This window comes from Oncorhynchus masou, chromosome 9 (genome assembly GCF_036934945.1).
Source record: "Oncorhynchus masou masou isolate Uvic2021 chromosome 9, UVic_Omas_1.1, whole genome shotgun sequence".
NCBI classification, from domain to species: Eukaryota; Metazoa; Chordata; class Actinopteri; order Salmoniformes; family Salmonidae; genus Oncorhynchus; species Oncorhynchus masou.
In genome coordinates this window covers 23547880-23571487 of record NC_088220.1, presented here as the reverse complement: position 1 = coordinate 23571487, position 23608 = coordinate 23547880, and the positions used below count along the sequence as shown (strand labels likewise).

General features: G+C 44.5%; 1 protein-coding gene across 1 annotated transcript; it reads right to left on the bottom strand.

Moving 5' to 3' along the window:
• Window positions 1-683: 683 nt before the first annotated feature.
• Window positions 684-18956, bottom strand: LOC135545700 (rho guanine nucleotide exchange factor 37-like). The gene is made up of 15 exons (XM_064973500.1): window positions 18870-18956; window positions 18315-18392; window positions 17391-17462; window positions 16434-16789; window positions 14609-14738; window positions 13829-13976; window positions 13490-13689; window positions 13208-13338; window positions 12390-12494; window positions 11837-11950; window positions 11319-11636; window positions 10959-11087; window positions 9510-9705; window positions 8939-9153; window positions 684-5875 (listed from the first exon to the last, which is right to left on the bottom strand). Exons 4-15 carry the CDS (start codon window positions 16776-16778, stop codon window positions 5669-5671), a joined length of 2238 nt encoding a protein of 745 aa, XP_064829572.1. The 5' UTR covers window positions 16779-16789; window positions 17391-17462; window positions 18315-18392; window positions 18870-18956; the 3' UTR covers window positions 684-5668.
• Between the last annotated feature and the right edge of the window lie 4652 nt (window positions 18957-23608).

Below are 23608 nucleotides of genomic sequence, written 5' to 3'. Positions count from 1 at the left end.
CGCGTGAAGCGTCTTCTGTAGCATGAGCCAGCTTCACGTGGCATCGATCACAGGTGCCAAATACAGAGGGGTGTGAACATGCTATATAGCAGGGGCATTCAACTCTTACCCTACGAGGTAAGGAGCATACTGCTTCTATTCTACCTCAATTAATTACACCCACCTGGCGTCCGAGGTCTAAATCAGGCCCTGCTTATAGGGGAACAATGAATCAAATCAGTGGAACTGTCTTCGAAGTCCAGAGTGTAGTTGTAAGGCTTCCAGGCCCAGAGTGTAGTTGTAAGGCTTCCAGGCCCAGAGTGTAGTTGTAAGGCTTCCAGGCCCAGAGTGTAGTTGTAAGGCTTCCAGGCCCAGAGTGTAGTTGTAAGGCTTCCAGGCCCAGAGTGTAGTTGTAAGGCTTCCAGGCCCAGAGTGTAGTTGTAAAGCACAGGATGTATCCTGATAGAGATAGCACATTTGTTTTCAGGACACATCCTATTGGCTGAGACGAGGCTTGACTGCTGGCTGTGTCTCGAAGGATCCAATGTGTTATACAAGAAGATCCCTGTGTCTTATCTTTCCTGTATGTTCCCTTCAATGCCCAAGTTTCTCATCATTGACATTTCCAACTTCATGAAAAATTGAACAGTACATGGGAAGAATAATATGAGAAACAGGACATAAGAACATACATCGCCCAGTAGTACTGTATATATGTTTAATGTAAACATGTACAACTGAAAAAACAAAGTTATTTCCTGCTATAGCAATATAGCATTTAATTTGGCTGTAAGCTATAGTCCATACTGTACACTACAGCAACAAGAGAACATGAGATGATTGACAGTTTAAAGAGCGAGATTAAAATAGTACCAAATCTAATCAAAACAAATATTTCTCTAGCTCACAGCATCAGCTAAACTTTCACTGCAGCGATTACGAATTTGAACTCCAAGAGTTTGAATAAATGAAACGCTATAGAGCTTAGTGTCATGTAAGTGTTATAAAGTGCCTTATCGGGTTGCCAGAGGGGGACATGCCATATAGTTTGTGCCAGGTCGGATGACTGGGATGGGCTCCTTTCTAACATTGAACATAAACATCCCCCTCCTCCTTCCCCCCTCTGCGTGTCTCTGAGTGCCAAACTATCGCAAGCGCTAAGTCCTGCACCCATGTGATGACTGTTTACATCCCTGACATCCTAGGCCAGTACTGTTTACAAGAGAGTGTAGGGAGAGAGAGCTCTAGAGAGAAGAACAGGTAGAGGGGGAGAAGGGGAGAGCGCTCTAGAGAGGGGAAGAGAGCTCTGGAGATGGGAAGAGGAGGAGAGAGCAGGGAGAGGAGGAGAGAGCTCTAGAGAGCAGGGAGAGGTGGAGAGAGCTCTAGGGAGTAGGGAGAGGGCTCTAGGGAGTCGGGAGAGGGCTCTAGAGAGCAGGGAGAGGTGGAGAGAGCTCTAGAGAGCAGGGAGAGGTGGAGAGGGCTCTAGGGAGTAGGGAGAGGGCTCTAGGGAGTAGGGAGAGGGCTCTAGGGAGTAGGGAGAGAGCTCTAGGGAGAGGTGGAGAGAGCTCTAGGGAGAGGTGGAGAGAGCTCTAGAGATGGGAAGAGGTGGAGAGAGCTCTAGGGAGTAGGGAGAGGGCTCTAAGGAGTAGGGAGAGGGCTCTATGGAGTAGGGAGAGGGCTCTAGGGAGTAAGGAGAGGTGGAGAGAGCTATAGGGAGTAGGGAGAGGGCTCTAGAGAGCAGGGAGAGGGCTCTAGGGAGTAGGGAGAGGGCTCTAGTGAGTAGGGAGAGGGCTCTAGGGAGTAGGGAGAGGGCTCGAGAGCTTACGTATGGACCGCCTGCCTGGCTGTTTCAAAACACAGTCAGGCTCTTCACATAATTGGAGAGGTAGTGCCGTGTCCTCCCTGTTGAAAAACAAGACAGACCTTGAGCGGCTGCCTGTCCACCATGCGGGACAAATGCTGGCCAGTAGCCATGACAGTCCATGCCTGCATATCGAAGGGTTTAAATAAAGAAAGAGTGGCATCTCAGTGCCACAATTCACAGATAGTGAGAGAGAAAGAGAGGAGGCCATGGAGTCAGAGTTAGCCATCATTTTAGGAAAAGTCAGGAGGAAGGGGGTGTTGCCTCCACCTTTAACCACATATCCTCCTGGCCCTCAAATCTCCTCTCTTGCCTGGGTCCCTCCTTCAGTCTGATTAGGCCCCAGACCATTCTGTCCCACTGTCACCACACACAGGGGTCAATGTGATTTCCATTAAGGGAAAGGGCACTGCCCTATACAGCACAGGGCAGATCAACATGTAAACAATCCTTGACTACTCTTTGGTTACAAAATATGTTTGGCCAATTGAAAGCATGGAGTTATAGAACATCAAAGCAATGACTTTATAAATGTCACTTAAGTGTCCCTGTTGAAGACAGGCTTCTGCCCTATGGGGCGTTGTATCTCCTCTTTCAGTAGCGTGCAGCAGCTTGATGTACAAGTACACTCTCTGGACAGGATTCTAGTCTATTGCAGGCCAAATAACTTCCTTCAAATGCAAAAGGCATAACGAATTAAGTTTCAAGTCAATGTGGAGCAAACTTATGGATTAAATTGTATCAAGTTTAAGGGAACGTGGTGAACTGCATTTCTTACAGAATGTCAGTGTGTGTGTCCATGTTCCATCTCTATTCATGTCTTATTCAGAGGGTCTGGAGAAAGCAATAAACTCCTGATGTTGTGGATTTTTGTGAATTTTTTGCCTAGTCAATCCCCCTGACTAGGAGATCTGCTCTGCTGCCTTGGCCCACTCCCGCTCCGTCCCTCCACTGACTGACACACAGTTAGCCAGTGCACCATGTCAGTGGCTCTCTCCCCAGGTCCCCGAGGGGAACATCAGGAGAAAGGGGCTTCCTGGCTGCATGGGGGCAGAGTGTCATGTGCCTCCCTAACCTGTCTCACCACTACCTTCTAAACCCCAGACATTTGCTACAAGCCAGGGGAGACGTTCACATTCTAGTCCAGCAGTACAGGGGACGAGCTATTGTTAAAACTAAATTGGTTGTGCCAGAGAGATCAGCTGACAGGGCCTTAAAGAAGCAACGGCATCAGGAGCGTTGCCAAATGGTTACCAAATACAGCCCTGGTTTAAAGCGCCCAGGACAGGCCTACTGCTGCCATTTCTGTGGCCAGCCTAGTGCGGCTTGGATGGATCAGCCCCCATCACATTCAATGTGATTCAACTCTTCCTCCCAAATTGGGAGGGGAACTCTTCCAGGAAAAATGCCCCCCGGCACACAGATGCTCTCTCCCTTGACTGCTGTAATATAGCCCCCCGTGATTGGACAATAAATTCTGCCCAGCACAAATATGAGGCTGCAGCCAGATAGACATTGTTATTGTGATGTACATTCTGACAGAAACAACATGGACGCCTTGATTCGCCCTGCCTGATTAAAGCACTGGATTTCCCTCACAATCAGGAGCCCAATTATCTAAGACAGAGAGTAAAACCAATCTAATTGCTTTCTGTATACTCCCTTAGAGCATTACGCCAGGAGCAGCCCAGAAACACTTTAGAGGTAGTATTGCAGTAGCTGTTTTGCGATGTACCACCCAGAAGAGGTAGCTGGAGTAAAACTGCTGTTCCAACAGTGACCAGCGGGGGGAGGCCAAGGGTCCAACAGAAGATCCTATACAGACAGTGGGCTATTTATAGAACCATTGAATGAGAGAACGTTTATTTTTAGAGCTGCGTAGGGTTCTGTCATCCTAGGGTTAGCGGTAGCTGCAGGGAGTCACTGCATCACATCCCTGGTGACAACCCGTCCTTAGCTGAGGCAGTGACGACCACAAACACAGAATACGCCACACGTTTAAATGTCATATGGAAGACAACACGTGTCACTCAGTAGCATCGTTTGGTTAGTACAACATTAAAAGCCCTGACATCCATTTTACACGTGATTACCCTCCATTTTGTTGCTAACCTAGTGAAAGCTCTGTTATCATAACTCTCATATAGACCACCACTATCTTCAGGTATGTTGCCTTTCCTTAAATGATATATACAATTCTGAAACTGCACCATCTTAGAGCCTAATACAAATCCTGTTCTGAGTCAACATGGTAAAATAGAGGTGACTATCTGAAGAGCTGCATACCCAGCTTGAGCGCTGTATTACCCAGGGCACAGTGACTACTCTGCACCAATCTGCATAACAGTGACTCTGCTGCACTGACAGAGCCGTGCTCCCTTTCAAACAGCGATTTCTTCCTTCATATCATCCGAGATTATTATGAAAAGCCTGACGCACGGTCCTGCTGTGTTAAATCAATGAAATAAAAACAATTTAAAAAACATGACATCTATACCGTGACAGTGGGCTTACAGAGAGAACGTTCTCTTTAGATCATATTATGTAGCAGATATTGACAGCAAAAGGAATGCCATGATCACACTGGTAAGATATGAACATGTTTAGGTTGTGTGACATCCACCAGAAGATTAACGTCACTGTCGACTGAGCTAATAATGAAGAGGCTAAAGTTAAAGCCAACAGACATCTGTTGGGTGAGCGCTGGTGTGGTGCGCCCCCTTGTGGCCAGCTGAGAGAAGACAGTTATGTCTGTCGAGACCAGTCAGCCCAAATGCAGCACCAGGTAATGTCTGGTCTTCTCACTCTGCCCTGATATTTGGACCAATGAGAAGGCTCCGCTAGCTGCAGTACAACAACTGTCTTATTAAAGCAATATCAGGGCTAGCCTAGTGGTTAGAGCGTTGGACTAGTAATCGAAAGGTTGCAAGTTCGAATCCCCGAGCTGACAAGGTACAGATCTGCCATTCTGGAACACACTGTTCCTAGGCCATCTTTGAAAATAAGAATTTGTTCTTAACTCACTTGTAAAATAAAAAAAGCAACCTAATATGTCATTGCTTTAGTAACACACCTTTGCTGCCATTTCATGTCTGGAATCAAACTAGATCCGCTTCATCCATTCGAACAAGTTATCTTAACCACTTTCCTTATTTGACCATGCAATCGAGCATTAAGGTTTGCCGACCTCATTCTTCCTAGAAATCAGAAAATTATTTCCCCTAAGCATAATCTGCATTACTGTCAACGTCAGTGGCCAAGTCACCTGACAGTGCTAGTGGTACATCAAAATGGAGTTTGTACATATTTCCATCTGTTTAACTGCCAGCGCCCAGACTACATAGTGTGTGTGTGTGTGTGTGTGCGTAAGAGAGTGAGTGAGTGAGTGAGTGAGTGAGTGAGTGAGTGAGTGAGTGAGTGAGTGAGTGAGTACTCCAGACAGACAGATAAGCTTGATGGACTGCCTGCTCTCCTCTATCATCATGCTGTGCTGAGGCATTCCTACCTGCCTGTCAGTCAGTCAGTCTCTCCAGGGAAAAAGCAGCATTGCACCCCTGGTTCCTGGTGATGGAAGCGGCCTCCCACTTACATGCTAATAAGAGCTGCAGTTGAGGGCTTGGAGCACTCTACCTGCAAATGCCAGCCTCGCCACTTCACACACAAATCTGTGATTCAATCAACAGCACACAAACTCTCCTTCTCTCTCTCTCGCTCTCTCTCTCTCCTGTGGATGTAGGCTTCCCCTGCTAAGATGATCTTTGTGGCAGTGAAGGGTTGAGTGGCAGTGTCTAGCTCAGACCGGCTGGTGGCTGGTTACCCAGGGCAACCCTAGCGGTAAGGGGCGGTGGGCATTGTGGATGTGGGCATCACTGTCAGGTAGTTGGAGGGCACGTATCCCCTTTGCCCCCGCACCTCCACCAGGCTCCAGTCACAGCTACCCTTCTTGTCATGGGGCTCCAGGACTCTGATTGGTTCCCCCGCCCTCAGAGAGACCTCGTGACTGCTCCTTGCCATGAAGTCATAGCCTGCGAGCACCTGCAAAGACACCGCAGAGGTCAGAACAGACAGGACAAACAAGGCTTTAGTAATGAGCATGATGCCCTAGAGATTGATTGTATTTAGCCTGGTGGCCATTAGAAAACACAGCTCACCTCTGGACAACATAACTAGAGAAACATCAGCAGGGCATGTAAGTGCAGGTTAATGGCTCCGCCATGTGGCCTGTGATGGTATTGGACTACTAATTACCATCTGTCTCCTCCAGGGTTGGGATCACTTCAGAATTAGTCACATGACACAGGGTGTGGAATTTTTATTTAAACAGAGAGGAAGAGGCGAAGTGAGAGGTTTCATGAAAATAAGCACCTGAGGAATTTTTGTATGGAGGTGTTGAATGTTATTGCTAATTTGCTACATGTAAGGCTTACTTGATCAAAAATATGTTTCATAATGGTTAGGTTGTTACGAATGCACTGATATAAGTGGACGCACATGGCATTTTGGCAACAACAACAAAAATAGACTACATCGGAGTTGTGCCTGTTGTCACGGAGACAGAAGACTCATCACGGCTATAACCTGTTTTAGCATGGACATTGCCGTTGAAAGAAGTAAACTGGGTGAAGAAGTGCACTGGGTGGGGATTCATATTATTGGGAGCAAATCAGCCAATGATGAAGAATAAAATGAACTACTTTAAAATTGCCCATGCTGTCACATACGCCAAAATGACACTGATACAAAGGTGAGTCATCCATCTCTATGGCCTGTTGTTCACGCGCCCATCTCACCTTTATTGGCTAGAATAGTCTTGCCTGATCTTGCTTCTTCCCGCCTGCCTTTCATCTTTGAAGATGTGTATTTCCATTGTTAGAGTGGTCACTTGAATATTTTGTCAATATAATAGACAATCTTTGATTTGAGTTTCAGTGACAGGAAATATAATTGAATTAATTGCAATTCAAAGAAATCCTGCTCAGTCACAGAACATGAGTTTCACTGAATCCAACATGTCACATTACCAGATATCAAAGAATATATAACTTTTTGGTCTGAAAAAATAAAGTAAAGGCTTTTTCCACTTGGAACCTGCAGGTTTGCTCAACCTTATTCATGGATTCCTCACACGTTATTACGGCGTCTGGTCAAGGTCAGAATACAGCGTATCTCGAGACACTCCTCTGCCACACCTTCATTTCTTACATCTCCACCCCAAATGAATAGCGGTGAATAGCATGCTATTGTCATGCTTAGGATCAAGGTTAGAATATGAGTAGAAAAGGAAAAAGGTAATTACGTTCCATTTACGCATGTTTAACTCAGGTCAGAACTATCCCCTTACTCTTTTAACCTTAGTGCTTAGAATAGCTCATTATATTTCTCAACAAACAATGCAGTTATATTAGACCCTACCTTATACACTAACTATACCAAACATTAAGAACAACTTACTAATATTGAATTGCACCCCCTTTTGCCTTCACAACAGCCTCCATTTGTCGGGGCATGGACTCCACAAGGTGTGGAAAGGGTTCCACAGGGATGCTGGCCCATGTGGACTCCAATGCATCCCACAGTTGTGTCAAGTTGGCTGGATGTCCTTTGGTTGTTGGACCATTCTTGATAGACATGGGAAACTGTTGAGCGTGAAAAATCCAGCAGCGTTGCAGTTCTTGACGCACAAACCGGTGCACCTAGCATCTACTACCATACCCTGTTCAAAAGGTACTTAAATCATTTGTCTTCCCCATTCACCCTCTGAATGGCACACATACCCAATCCATGTCTCAATTGTCTCAAGGCTTAAAAATCCTTTGTCTCCTCCCCTTCAGCTCGGCCGTCTTTGTAAATAAGATTTTTTTCTTAACTGGCTTGGCTCGTTAAATAAAGGTTAAATAAAACAATAAACATAAAATCTACACTGATTGAAGTGGATTTATCAAGTGACATCAGTAAGGGATCATAGCTTCAATGTGATTCCCCTGGTCAGTCTGTCACGGAAGAGCAGGTTTCCTAATGTTTTGTACACTCAGTGTATATTTGTGTAGACTACACCTGTTTATAGAATTTTACTGAATTCAATTATATTCCTTTAATTCAAATTGTAATTCTATATCCTGTTTACTACTTACATTCAAATTCAGTAAAAATGTAAGCATTCAATTGGAATTCTGAATTGAGCCCAACCACGGTCTCCTCTGCTCTGACAGACACACACTTAGCTTTGCAAGGATGTTTGACAGAAAGAACAGACTAAAACGGACCACCCATGTTGAAAAATCAAAGCCTTAGCAGGATCGTGTCATGTCTTGTTATGTCTGTTCCTGTCCTTTCTCTTCACTCTGTCTCTCTCTGCTGGTCTTTTTAGGTTACCTTCTCTGTCTCTCATTCTTCAGCTGTTCTACATCTCCCCTAACTAGCTCATCCACTCTTTCCCACCTGTTCTCTCTTCCCCCTCTGATTAGGTCTCTATTTCTCTCTCTGTTCCTGCTACTTTCAGTGTCTGATTCTTGTTTGTGTTTTTGATGCCAGAAGCAAGCTGTCGTCCCGTTTGCTTCCACCTTGTCCTATCCTGTCGGAGTCTGCCTGGCAGGTGCATCCTGCATTATACTACGTTCTTTTGTTCCATTGACTACGTTGGAAGAGGATTTATGCCATTCCTGTTTTTCATTAAAGAACTCTGTTTTCTGTTAAAACCGCTTTTGGGTCTTCACTCAAGTACATAACAGATCGCATGTCACCTGTCTATGATTAGTGATCATAATGTCAGTGGTGCATGAAGAGGGCTGGCTATAAGAGTATGATAGATGCCTCCCAAAGGTCACGAGGAGAATCACTCACTTTAACAACCAGGAGAGCTGCATTTCAACAGCTCAGCCACACAGACAGAACGAACCCAGATACAATTCTTCTGTGTGTGTGCGTGTGTGTGTGTGTGTGTGTGTGTGTGTGTGCGTGTGTGAGAGAGACACTCCAACAATGTATGATGATGTTTGAAGAACTAAAAGAAATAGATGAATAAAGCACTCAGGAGAAGGTTTGGGGAAGTCTGCATTTCAACCTGGCTGCCGAGGGCAAGCAGCTCAGAGTGTCACTGACCTGGAGGCAGGGAACTGTCAACGACATAGACCTCAGGAGCTGGGGCTGGGGGGTATCAGGGGTGTAGGAGGGTCGCCCGACGCCAGGCGTGCAGGAGTGTCGTCTGACCCCCCCAGCGTGATCCATGGTAGTGATCAGATGAGGGGATGGGGGAGGGTCCACAGTTACCTGGTGGTAACGTACCAGCTTGGAGGAGGGGACGTATCCTCTTGGACCTGGACACAGGGAGATTGGTGTAGATGATTGGAAGACGTGAAATCATAAGTAATTATAATCTGATGAGATGTACGGTATATAAAACACGTTGTCCTATAATTAATCAAATCTATTTGGCTTGATAGATCTCACTGGCATAGATGAATGGTTCCCATACAGCAGTAACAGTAAACAACCATTAGGTGTCTCCACCTTAACTGGTGGTGAATGAGGCTGCATTATAAGCATTATGGTTTGGTATTCACTGCTACATTGACAGAATTAAGGACTGACTTTCCTTTTAGAAAGTAAAGCTGTTTGTTATTTTAAAGATCAGCCCCTCTAGTGAAAAGGATAAATGTCTTGGTGGTCTTACCCCCAGCGTCGACCAGCCATCGTCGTCTGTCCCCCCGTGTGTCCATCTCACTGATGATGGCCACCAGCTCTCCTCTGTTCAGGCTCAGGTCCAGGTCTCTGGTCCCCACCACATGACCCATCAGCTGGTAGATCTTCCCTGAGCCGTGCTTGTCTGTGAGGACCTTCAGACGCTTCTGAGAGCCAGGGCTGAGAGGCTGGGAGGACAGCGTTGTGGTCATTGCACACCAAATGGAGGAGAAGACAAATAGGAAGGGAGGACTTGAATTCGTTCAATAAGAAATGTCAATTCTTTATTTCCTTTGCAAAAATGTGTTAAGCGTTTTGCTAAGGTGTGTCCTAATGAACACGACTCTGGTAGAGATATTGGAACTGGTAAGGACCCAGCTAGTCATTCACCATGTTCATTATCACTGGTGTTCACCTGCTCAACTACCAGCCAGGGTAACTTCTAGAGTTTAAATGGCTTCACTATGTCATCTAAGAGTAGCTAATGAAGCGATCCTGTTTCTTTCTAGTACTGTAGAACTGGTGCCTACCTGTAAGTAGGAGTCATCTCTAGCCACAGATGAGCAGCCCATCCTCCCTCGTGCTCTCATTTATTCCTCTAGACCTGACAGGCTGAGTCTCATTACTATCTCTGGCTATGTCCCAAATCGCACCCTATTCCCTATATAGTGCACTACTTTTGAGCAGGGCTGGTGAACTATATAAGGAATAGGTTGCTGTGGTTCTGTGAGGCCTACAGCCAGGAGAGCTGCTCCTTAACACCGCAGACAGACAAAGTGCAGCTTATAACATGGGCTGTGAGATGTCTAGATTAGTCTGGAAGATGAATCTACACCAGTTCTCTCTCCCCTCCTCCTCCCTCCCCACTCGGCAGTTTCACATTCTCTTCAGTTAAAGTAATGAGCAGTGATATGGTGATGATAGGAGCCATGAGCTAGCCAGAGTAAAGTTATTGCTGTATTATGACCAAGCTAAATTAATGGTGGTTTCTGTTTCTGACTGGGGGGAAAATGTCATGTAATTTCCAGTATATTTTTGCTAGGGGTTTATCACAGGAAATACAGGTTAATGTTGTGAGTTGTGACATGTGTTCTCGTGTGTTGGTTTTGACAAATGGGCTTGTGTTGAGTGTTGTATATATAAATATATCCCATTTAGCAGTTGTCCCTTCAGGTGACTCACCTTCCTCAGAACCATCAACAGTTAACCCCAAGGCTAGTAGAAATAGCAACCTTGATCAAATTCAGGTTATTCCAAACACATAATGTGGCATCGTAACATTGACAGCGAATACAGTAGGTGTAGTATGAATCATCCTGCTGCTATTTGACAGGTCCCGTGGGGCTGTGGATGTGTACACACACTGTCCCTGGCGATGTTACCCAACAACAAGTCCCATCGCCACCAAACAGATTATAGTGGAGCTTCTGTTGAGACTGACCTGGACAATGGGAGCATTGAGTTGGTCCTTCACATTCCAACACAGGCTCTCCAGCCTCCTTGCACCCTCCAGCACCGAACACTCCGCCCACTCCCAGAATGCATTCGGCTCCAGGGAACCGTGAGGGAGCTGCAAAGAGACATGAGATGAGACAAATAGTCAAGTTTAACTTCAGCATCATCTCTGCTTTTGGTATAGCTCCCACTGAAATCTGATTCTAAAAGTAGTAACAAATACATGAGCAAACTGCTACTTCACTAATGTAGCCTTTAGGATCATAGAGAAAATAGGTATCTGTCTGTACCCCCACAAGAAACATGCTAGTCATCCCCTCTACTCCAGTACTGTATTATTGTGTACCTGTTGGGTGAAGCCCTGGAAGAGCTGCTCCATGTCTTTAGCCAGGTCCTTGTGCAGGCAGCTGAAAGCCCCCAGCATGCCCCAGAGCAGGGTGAGGGCCAGGCCGTTGAACTGGGGCAGCTCGTTGAGGAGCAGGGTGTTGATGGTCTTATAGGTGTTAGCCACCGCCTGCTCATCGTAGCTCAGACTGGGCTTCTCTTCGATCAGCTCGTAGTCCAGCAGCTTGTCCAGACGCTTACTGATCAGGTTACGAGGCCCCGCCAGGAGCTCTCTCAGGGCACAGATGGGCTTGTGGACCAAAGTCCTCATCCTCTTCTCCTGGAGAGAGAGAGAGAGAGGGGGATGGGATAGAGGGATGAGCGGGGGAGGGGAGTTACACGTGTCAGGTCCAGACAGCGTAGTCTGAAGCCTGAAGGACAGGCCTGACAAGAAGGAAAGTGAAACTCGTCCACAGGCATAAGTATTTTTCTGATGACTATTTTTGTAACATAACAACATGGTACTGCAGTTTAACTTACAAATGTAGGAAGTATCCATTGCCTCAGTGCTGTTATGATTTCTTTGTAGCATATAGCAGGCTTCTCACCATCCATGTCAAGATCAAACTCCTCTGGTCGACAGCTAAGAAACCTCTGGAATATAACAATGGAAGGAAAGTTACAACATGAACTAGAATTAGACATGGGGGGAAACGTAAACATCTGTGTGGCAGTAATGCATGGTTTATGAGCGGCAGTGGTGGCTGTGGTTGTTGGCAATAGGGAGGGACTGCATTCACATATCAGGTGGGGCAGTGAGTAGCAGACTGAATATTTTAAACTGATTTTGTTACAGTTACGTTGTCTCTAAATTGTCAACTGCTCACCACTGAAGAATTTTAAAAAGTATTTCAGATCAGAGCTTTAGCCATTCTTTAGTGGAAGAGGATGCCAAGCCAGAAGTGAATGCTAAGGGATTGTGCACTAATTATATTTGAGTGGAAAGCCACACATAAACAAAGTGATTCCAGTGTTGTCATGGTGATCTTACTCTGGTCTCCATGACAAAGGGCTAGGGCCAACAAAAGCTCACCTGTAGATGGTCTAGATATGTCTCCACATTTTCATGTAGCACGGTGATACCATTTTCAAGGAGATAGAAAAATCCCTCCAAGGCATCAAACTCCTCATCTACCAGCTGGAATGGAACAGAGGGAAGTTATTAAAGGGACACTGGGATTTTAGCAATGAGGTTTTTTATTTACTTCCCCAGAGTCAGATGAACTCATGGATACCATTTTTACATCTCTGTGTCCAGTATGAAGGAAGTTTGAGGTAGTTTCGTGAACCAATGTTAACTAGCGTTAGCGCAATGACTCAAAGTCTATCGGTATCTGCTAGCATGCTAGTTAGCATTGGCTCTAGAAACTACCTCTAACTTCCTTCATACTGGACACTGAGACGTAAATAGTGTCTACATGTGCATTTGACTCTGAGGAAGTAGATCAAGGGCCTCATTGCCAAACTCCCAAAGTACCCCTTTAACAGTAAACTCTATAAATCGTAACAGATATTTAAAGAGGAACATTCTAGTAGTTCTACCATCCATAGCTAAAAAGAGAACCAGAGCTTCAGTTTGTGACTTGATGAATAATATGTATAAAAATGTCCGCAAAGGAATACTCATAACCATGTGAGAATCCTCCAGCATAGCATGAGTCATTGTGTTCAACGACTCTCTACATACTTTATGTAACAAATGCTCCTCAATGGCATCAAGGTTTGAATACAGCAGGTAAACACTAGTCATATCATTTGTTCTCTTACCACGGTTTCTCTTACTTGTAGAAAGTGTAGCTTCATTTTATGGCTGAGTGATCTTAACAAGGACCGGCACAGACAGTAGCTTACCTTTGGTGCAATCCCTGTCTCATGTTTGATGAACTGACTCAGTCTGGCCGTCTTCTTAGCGATGCTGTGGCTGTTCAGACGATTCATCTTATCCCTTATAGTCAGGGTTTCCGTCTTCTTGTATTTGTCGGCTGTGATGACAAGACAACAAATTCTAATATGGGTGTTCAGGAATAAGTGAAGACAAGGGCCACAATCTATCAATTCCTCATCCCTGTCTGAATAGTAGAACCAATCACAGGGAATGATTACTAGATGGTGATAGCTAGCTCATGTTCTCACCTACTTCCCTGAAGCGTTTGTACTCATTGATCCTGCAGTTCAGGGCTATGGCGGTGTGGGCAGTTTGCTCCAGAAGAGAGTAGGCCGGGTGCCCAGGCTCTGTGTGTTTCATGATGGTCTGGAGGAGAAGAGGGTAGCGGGCGATCCTCTGGACTGGCATCACCAGGAAGAAGCTCAGAGAGGTGGCATTCACCTCTGGCCTGTACACAACAGTCTCACTTGGTCATACTTCCTGGACTTATAGTGAGAAAACATGGAGGTGCATAACACAATAGAGATGGGGTGTGATATCAAGGCCAGTTTCAGTCATGGATTTTGCAGAGGGAGATTTGAACATACTCTGAGGACTTGATGACTTTCACTATCTCAGTCCACAGGGCATCTTTCTGCTTGTAGCTGTTCTCTAACGCTGTGACGGTGTTGTAGTTGGCCAGGTACTCCTTGTATGCCGACTCCATGTCTGTTGATAGACTGAGGAAGGCATCACCTGAAGGGGATATGAATCAAGTATTCATGAAGTGATGTAAATGTACTTGTATGCCTCCCATGTTGTCCTTTATCCATCCCATGGATCGTTGCTAAGGTGATCCAAATGAATATATAAAGGCGTTTAATTTTGTTGCTGTTATGTTGTCGTTCTTGCAGGTTTGATCTCTGCAGAGAATATCAACGTTTGAACACCTAGCAGTCCAGGTGCTGAACAAGGTCAACAAATAATGGAAAAAGGGAACTTGGCACTGTTGTTTGCTCCACATTGAAATATAACTGAGGCTAACAAGGTCCCCACAGAGGGAGACGTCTTGTTTTTCGCTATCTCGCTGACCCATCCAAGCAGCTTGACTGCAAGGGGGACTGTATGTGTCAGTGTTGCTAATAACCATCGTGGAACATGTACTAATAGGACTTTAATACACACAGCCATGTAGAACACATCATGACAAGCAGCTGGTATCAACAGAGGGGGTGGACATGAGCCTGTTCATGATAGCCTCATAGGATTAGTAGGTGTGGTAGTGCAGGTGCAAATATATTAGTAACTGCCCGGGAGTGAAAATCACTCGGTGTATTCCAGCCAAGGAAACTGTACTGATACAGAACTGCACTATTCTTACTACTTACATAGAGTCTCCAGGAAGAGAGGATCATGGGGTGTCAACTGCTTCTGGTCCAGGAGGCTAAGGAGGCGCCCTGACACGTCGATCACTTCCTCTATGTACAGGAACATGCTGTCCAGGTTAGGCAGCTGTGGCTGTGGTAGGGGAGAAGGTACAGACTGACTTTACTGCTCACCCACCACTACATGATCCCCTCCTCCTCTCCATCTCTCCATCCTCCTCCCTCCATCCTCTATCCCATATACAATGACATGATCCCCTCCTCCTCTCCATCTCTCCATCCTCCTCCCTCCATCCTCTCTCCCATATACAATGACATGATCCCCTCCTCCTCTCCATCTCTCCATCCTCCTCCCTCCATCCTCTCTCCCATATACAATGACATGATCCCCTCCTCCTCTCCATCTCTCATCCTCCTCCCTCCATCCTCTCTCCCATATACAATGACATGATCCCCTCCTCCTCTCCATCTCTCCATCCTCCTCCCTCCATCCTCTCTCCCATATACAATGACATGATCCCCTCCTCCTCTCCATCTCTCCATCCTCCTCCCTCCATCCTCTCTCCCATATACAATGACATGATCCCTTCCTCTTCTCCATCTCTCATCCTCCTCCCTCCATCCTCTCTCCCATATACAATGACATGATCCCCTCCTCCTCTCCATCTCTCATCCTCCTCCCTCCATCCTCTCTCCCATATATAATGACATTATCCCCTCATCCTATCCATCCTCTCTCCCATATACAATGGCATTATCCCCTCGTCCTCTCCATCCTCCTCCCTCCATCCTCTATCCCATATACAATGACATTATCCCCTCCTCATCTCCATCTCTCCATCCTCCTCCCTTCATCCTCTCTCCCATATGCAATGACATTATCCCCTCCTCTCCATCTCTCCATCCTCCTCCCTCCTCCCTCCTCTCTCCCACATATAATTACATTATCCCCTCCTCCTCTCCATCTCTTTATCCTCCTCCCTCTATCCTCTCTCCCATGTACAATGACATTATCCCCTCCATATCTTTATCCTCCTCCCTCTATCCTCTCTCCCACATAATTACATTATCCCCTCCATCTCTTTATCCTCCTCCCTCTATCCTCTCTCCCACATAATTACATTATCCCCTCCATCTCTTTATCCTCCTCCCTCCATCCTCTCTCCCACATAATTACATTATCCCCTCCATCTCTTTATCCTCCTCCCTCCATCCTCTCTCCCACATAATTACATTATCCCCTCCATCTCGTTATCCTCCTCCCTCTATCCTCTCTCCCATGTACAATGACATTATCCCCTCCATCTCTTCATCCTCCTCCCTCTATCCTCTCTCCCATGTACAATGACATTATCCCCTCCATCTCTTTATCCTCCTCCCTCTATCCTCTCTCCCACATATAATTACATTATCCCCTCCTCCTCTCCATCTCTTTATCCTCCTCCCTCTATCCTCTCTCCCATGTACAATGACATTATCCCCTCCATATCTTTATCCTCCTCCCTCCATCCTCTCTCCCACATATAATGACATTATCCCCTCCATCATTACAACTGGCTGATGCATAGACAGGCCTGTCTTCCACCCCATAAAATGTGATACCAACCTGTTTTTACGAGACTCCTGTTTTAAGCGTGTCCTTGTAATCAAAGACATTCGATTATATGGTCATTGAAAAACTTTCCGAGACGTGAAAGGAAATAAAGCATGGTGCTTCAAGATATATCTCAGAGAGCGGTAACTTGACTGTAGTCCCAGTGGGGCCCAGAGCTTTCACTGGTCAGGTTACATGTTCAGGAAACCCTCTTAGCCCTATGCAGCACAGTACCTGGAGTTTCTGCAGGTTGCTCCTGATGGTGCAGGTGCAGACCTGGAGGAGTCTCAGGTAGTTCCTCTCTGTGTAGACCAGCTCCTCTGTGGCCAGGAGCTGCCTCTGAGCCTCTCTCTCAGCTCTCTCCTCAGCCCTCTCTGATGCATCCTCTGCTGGCTCATCCACAAGCACGGACACTTCTGATAACAGAGACAGATATATAGGGTCCTCCTCTGTGTCCGCTGTTCTCTCTTTCTCCTCCATTCTCAACTCTTGGGCCTCAGCTCTTGGTCTTGGAGAAGGAGTATGGTTTCTGGGAGCTGGGGTTGGGGGAGCTGATTCTGCACTCAAGGGGCTCTCCATGCTGGGGCTGTCTGTCGGAGAAAAGGACGTTAGCTCCATGTGAGCCTGACGTCTGTATCCCACCCAGCAGTAGCAGCCCGTGGCAGTGTTATTATAGCGGGGCTGAATGGCTTATAGGAGACATAAGAAAACTACTTTGCATTGTTGCCTGTCCTCTGAGCTGGAATACGATGTGTTCAAACGAGATGGTCCTGCTCTTAAAAAGCTGTTGCCGCTGAAGCAATTTCATTTGTTAGCAGATTTCAATCAATGTAATACTGCTTAGCTGTTTAAAAGGCAGCCCCAGTGTTTGACTGATTGTGTCAAAGGAACATGTGGAGGGATAGTCACCGGCAGTGACTTCAACATTAATTGTACTTTTAAGTGTTGTTTGGCTGTGATTTACAACCAAACAAAAGTTACCAAAACAAAGTTGTATCTGTATCTGATGAGTCAAAATTAACATGTACATTAAAACAAAGACAGAACCATAACAACCCAGGTCTCTGGATTTCTAGTTTAAACATCCAATTAAATAGAATAGTTGTACTGAGCAACAACCTCACCTCAGGCTGAAAATAGAAGTTTCTCAGTGAGTGACAGCAGAATAAAGCCATTAAAGCGCATCAATACCTTGAGTAGAGGACTGGGATCAGACGCAGCTCAGCTTGTGGGACAGTGGCGTGTGCTGCTGCATTCGATTGCCTGGCCAACACACAGAAAGGCTGGTGTAACTTTTTCCACTCACTCACTAAGAGCTGGGCTTCATGTGGCATGGGTGTGTGAGTGGAGGCTTGTGGGGGGATGGGAGGGTCAGCTGGGCCGTTTATTAGGGGGAAAGGGTGGAGGCAGGGAGGAGGTGAAAGGCTATAGCAGTGTGGAGGCCAGAGAAGACACAGCACACAGCCTCTCTCTGTGCTGAATCAGCTCATTGAATACAGCAGCCTGTAGAAAGGAAGTGACGCCTGCTCAGGCAAAAGCTCATTGACTGGCCCCCATTTAAGAAGACAGGCTGGCCCGCCAAGTGGAGACACAGCGCCACGCCAACTGATGTTTTCTCACAGGAAGTAAAAGCTCCAAGTGAATTCAATGGCAATTGCCGCCCAAGTAAGTGTAATGATTTTCCGTCTGTAAGAATTCAGACGTGACCTTTGTGTGGATGTCTCAGCACAAGACAATACAATCATTTGGAGTTTACAGTAAGTGTTTATCATGAGGGTAATGACATTTTCTCAGATATTTACAGAGGAACAATTCAACTAACTTACACAACTATTTCAGGGCAACAAGGAACACACAAGTATTGAGGAAACTACGTGTTTAACTGGTTGATTCCGTAGGAATGTGAAACATTCAGGCATGTCTGAGTTGATAACATTGGCATTGGGCCAAGGAATGCTGCAGAGCTGGATTAATTACCCGCGGAGTCATCATTATGCTGACTTGTAGTTTTAAATAAACTAATGACGAAAACTCATTTTTCATTTGAGTATTTCGTTTCACAAAATTGTCTTCTGTTCACAAAAGATTTTACAACGTGTAACATTAATAACTTACTCTTCCCATACACAGGCGTGGACACTTGGGTTCCAGGGATAGCAGGAAACTGCATGGCCGATGGGTGGGTCCTAATGACTGGGGGATAAAAATATCTTTCAGATGAGTAAACATCCTCCGCTCTTCACATCATAATTATCTTCCTTTCTTACTGCAGGTCATGGCCCAGTTCAATGTACAGTAGCAGATTGTTGTAGTACATTAGGCCTACTACCTCTACAGATTGTACTAGACGTAGTACAGTACTAGACTGTAGAAGGATTACAGCAGTAGATTGGCTCTAATAAATTCACATTTCCTTTTACAAAAGTGTATATACAGTAGATCAGTGATAGATCGGAAACATGGTATGATGTTATATAACAACACAGTGCAATAAGATATAGCCTAGTCAGATACTTAGTCACATGAAATATAGAAACAGACCTTTGGCTTTAAAGCAACAGCAGCTTCTCCTCACATAAGATGTGGTGCTCCAACTACAAGGTCAGTGCACACACAGAGAACTCTTATCCAAGGGGGATAACATTATAATATTTAATAGAGAGAACATACCTTCAGAAATTGTAGCTGTTAGTCTACGGAGGCAGCACTGTCACTAAACACACGCGCACCTTTAAGTCTTGTTGTGTGTCTTCCAACCCTCAATCACATGTCCCTTTTCTAAGAACAGGTTCGCCAGGCAAGGCTGACGTCACGCCAGTGCAATGCATTGTAGCCTATTGTTATTTGTGTGTGTGTGGATGTCTCAGCACAAGACAATAACATCATATGGAGTTTACAGTAAATGTTTATCATGAGGGTAATGACATTTTGTCAGATATTTACAGAGGAACAATTCAACTAACTGACAACTATTTCAGGGGCAACAAGGAACACACAAGTATTGAGGAAACTACATATTGTCTGCTTGATTCCGTAGGAATGTGAAACATTCAGGCATGACGTCTGAGTTTATAACATTGGCATTGGGCCAAGGAATTCTGCAGAACTGGATTAATTACATTATATATATCTGTGACAATAACTGTTTTTAATTTGAGAATTTAATTACAGTAAATAGTCTACTGCTGACAAAAAAATTGTACAACAGTCTCTCGGTCCCAGTATCTCGGCCCACAGGGGTGGACACTTGGATTCCAGGGATAGCAGGAAACTGCATGGCCGTAGTGTGGGTCCTAATGACTGGGGGATAAAAATATATTTCAGACTAGTAAACATCCTCCACTCTTCACATCATAATTATCTTCTTGTTGAACGTATTCGAACCATCAATCATGTCCCTTTTCTAAGAACAGGTTCTCCAGTCCAAGCTGACATCACCTCAGTGTTTATTTTTTTTCTTGAGATGTCGGGTCACTAACTTTTCCATTCTATTGATTACGCCTGGTAAATAATGTTGAATTTGACCTAACCTATATGTGCCCCAATTTCAGTAGGTTGATGGCAGTAGCCTGTACTATGGGGACATCTAGTGGTACTTTTTTCCTTGCCAAAAAATGTAACTGGCCTAAAAAACAAGATTACAAAATGATCTGAACCCGAAGGGTGGAGCCCCTTTACTAACCTACGACCTGTATACTAGGAAGCGGCATCGCTTGGTAAAACATCGGGAGCCATTGGGTGTGTTCGATATCTCAGCCAAAAGGTGCAGGTGACTTCCAACTGACTGATATACAAAAAAACATGCATCATAACAACTACTCATTAGTTGTAGATCAGTCGGTTACAATTGACTCTTTACGGTTTTGATCATCACGAACACAGCCATACACTATGGAGCCAGATAGCTGCCAAAAGGTTGAACGTACGTGTTGTATAATGACTCTATGGCTGCATGCCTCCAGAAGGGCATCTTCTGAGACAGAGGGGTGCTTTTCCAAAGGCGCAAGGTGCTATGGTGCTGAATGGCGATCACAGCAGTGTAACTATGGAGTGAATAGCCTAATCGGAGACTACCTAAGACCAAAAGAGTTATTGTAAAGTATGGGATAAAGCCAGACTTAGCCTACGTTTAAATACTCCCTTGTTTATTTCAATGTTCATGACCCTATTCATATAAATCATGTCAAATTATTTTAAATTCATATTAACCCTTCCGACAGAATATACTTTTGGAAAGACTCTATACAAAAATGTTTTGAGTGGCGAAATCTCCAGCTGTCATCAATACTTAAGTACTTAAGTAAAAATACTTTAAAGCACCTCTTAAGTCGTTTTTTTAGGTATCTGTACTTTACTTTCATAGTTATATTATTAACTACTTTTACTTCACTAGATTCCTAAAGAAAATAATGTACTTTTTACTCCATCAATTTTCCCTCACACCCAAAAAGTTTCAATGTTTAGCAGGACAGGAAAGTGGTCAAATTCACTCACTTATTAAGAGAACATCCCTGGTCATCCCTACAGCCTCTGATCTGGAGGAGTCATTAAACACAAATGCTGTGGTTGTGTATGATGTCTGTGTGTATTAGTGTGCCCCTGGCTATCTGTAAATAAAATTACAAAAATAAAATGGTGCTGTCTTATTTTCATACTATAAGCAATTTGAAATTATTTCTACTTTTGATACTTAAGTATATTTAATAACAAATACTTTTAGACTTTTACTCAATTAGTATTTTGGGGGTGAATATTACTTTAGCCATTTTCTTGTATGACAATTGGATACTTTTCCCACCGTAGTGGTCGTACATACACTCGTCAAATGTTTTTGAACACCTACTTATTCAAGGGTTATTCTTTATTTTGACAATTTTCTATAAAGTTGTCATCAATGCAAAGGGTGGCTATTTGAAGAATCTTAAATAAAACATATATTTTGATTTGTTTAACACGTTTTTGGTGTTTTGATGTCTTCACTATTATTCTACAATGTAAAAAATAGTACAAATAAAGAAAAATCCTTGAATGTGTAGGTGTTTTAAAACTTTTGACCGGTAGTGTAATTCATAGATTTGCCAAACATCTATTATTCTGTGTCACACCCTGATCTGTTTCACCTGTCTTTGTGCTTGTCTCCACCCCCCTCCAGGTGTCGCCAATGTTCCCCATTATCCGCAGGGTATTTATGCCTGTGTTCTGTGAGGAGTTCTATATGAACGAGTGCCACTTGTAAAGTATAATCAAAGACAGACAGTACAGTATGAATATAGGCAGAGACTGCTTCTCCAATAGAAATCCCCAATCATAGTTGTAGGCGATGTCATGGCTATGTTGGCTAGCTAAGCACATGTGCAGCAACACGTCATTGGGTCTAAAGGTCATCTCGCACTGAACTGCACATGCGCAGGCCATTAAATCAAAGGCACTCCTTCAATATAAAGTTGTTTTTTACTAAAAATGTTAACATGTCAATGTGTCTCTTTCACAAAGTTGGAGTAATAACATGTTAGACTACTTACGAGATTGGCAAGAGTCTAGGTTGTGCATTTTAGATTTTGAGAACATTAACAACTAAGGAAAAATTGTTCACTTCTCTCATTGACTTCTCAAACCCGGAACCCCGGCCTGGTCTGCTTGGTTTGTTTTGCAAGCGTTTACGGAAATGCTGTGCCTCTGGGTTGATTGTCTCTGTGGTATAACTCTGTGGTATAATCCTCTGTAACGATTGAGTGGGGTGGAAGAAACCCAAAAGCATCCGGAAGAAACTCATTTTCAGCCTTTTCTACTTTGCCCCTGAAGATTCCACCCCACTGAGGGTGCCCCTTTACCAATGGGTATTTGCTCTCAGGGATCCTTGGGTCATTCCTGCCCGTTTAAATGTAAAATGGTTAAGGTTAGAGTTAGGTAGGGGTTAAGGTTAGGGTTTATTGTAAGGATGTCCCAAAGATCACAAACATTTACTAATGTTGTTAGAATTATAAAGATCTTATTACATTTATATTCAAATTTCTTCTAATTCCTAATGTATTCTAATTCTAACTATATTATCTAATTATATGCTTAGAATTACCCAACTCAGGTTTGCCACTTCCTGTTTAGAGTGATGAAGACAATAAGATGGCGCCGACAGAGATCCTTAGGAAACTATGCAGTATTTTTTATTTGTTTATTATTTCTTACATTGTTAGCACACCACCCACCGCTTCCGAGTATATTACTCTCCAATGTCCAGTCTCTAGACAACAAGGTAGACGAAGTTAAGGCAAGGGTTGCCTTCTACAGAGGTTGTAACATTCTCTGTTTCACGGAAACATGGCTCTCCCGGGATATGTTGTCGGTGTCGATACATCCACTGGGTTTCTTCATGCGTCGCGCCAACAGAAATAAACTCTCTGGGAAGAAGGGCGGGGGTGTATGCTTCATGATTAACGACTCATGGTGTAATCATAACAGCATACAGGAACTCAAGTATTATTGTTCACCTGACCGAGAATTCCGTACAATCAAATGCCAACCATATTATCTCCCAAAATAATGCTCATCGCTTATTGTCACAGTCGTGTATATCCCCCCTCAAGCAGATACCACGATGGCCCTCAAGGAAGTTCACTAGACTCCATGTAAACAGGAAACTATATATCCCAAGGCTGCATTTATTGTAGCTGGGGATTTTAACAAAGCACATTTGAGAACAAGGCTACCTAAATTCTATCAGCACATTTGAGAACAAGGCTACCTAAATTCTATCAGCACATTGATTGTAGCACTTGTGCGGGCAATACACTGAATCGCTGCTACTCTAACTTCATGATGCATACAAGGCCCTCCCCCGCCCTCCCTTCAGCAAATCCGAACACAACTCCATTTTTCTTCTACCGCCCTATAGGCAGAATCTCAAACAGGATGCTGGTCTGACAATCCATGCTTCAAGATTGTTTTGATCACGCGGACTGGGAAATATTACAGGTAGCCTCAGAGAATAACATCGATTTATAAACGGATTCAGTGAGTGAGTTTATAAGGAAGTGTATTGGAGATGTTGTACCCAGTGTGACTATTTAAACCTACCCTAACCAGAAACCATGGATAGATGGCAGCATTTGTGCAAAACTGAAAGCACAAACCACCACATTTAACCATGGAAAGATGACTGGGAATATGACCGAAAATTAACAGTGTAGGTATTCCCCCGCAAGGCAATCAAGCAAGTGAAATGAATAGGGACAAAGTGGAGTCGCAATTTAACAGCAGTGGCGAAACCAGTGGAGAAAGACAATGTGGTGAAGAAGGCGCAACAGCGCCACTTCAACCTCAAGATGCTGGAGAAATTTGGCTTGTCACCTAAAACCCTCACAAACTTTTACAGATGCACACTTGGAGAGCATCCTGGACAACTTGGAGAGCAT

What these genes read in the sequence shown, in the direction of transcription:
- LOC135545700 (XM_064973500.1), bottom strand. Translation starts at nt 16,778, where the DNA reads ATGGAGAGCCCCTTGAGTGCAGAATCAGCTCCCCCAACCCCAGCTCCC. An exon ending in TCTCTTCCTGGAGACTCTAT is followed by an intron (nt 13,977 to 14,608) that starts GTAAGTAGTAAG and finishes TATCCCCTTCAG; the next exon opens with GTGATGCCTTCCTCAGTCTA. An exon ending in CAAACGCTTCAGGGAAGTAG is followed by an intron (nt 13,339 to 13,489) that starts GTGAGAACATGA and finishes TTGTCATCACAG; the next exon opens with CCGACAAATACAAGAAGACG.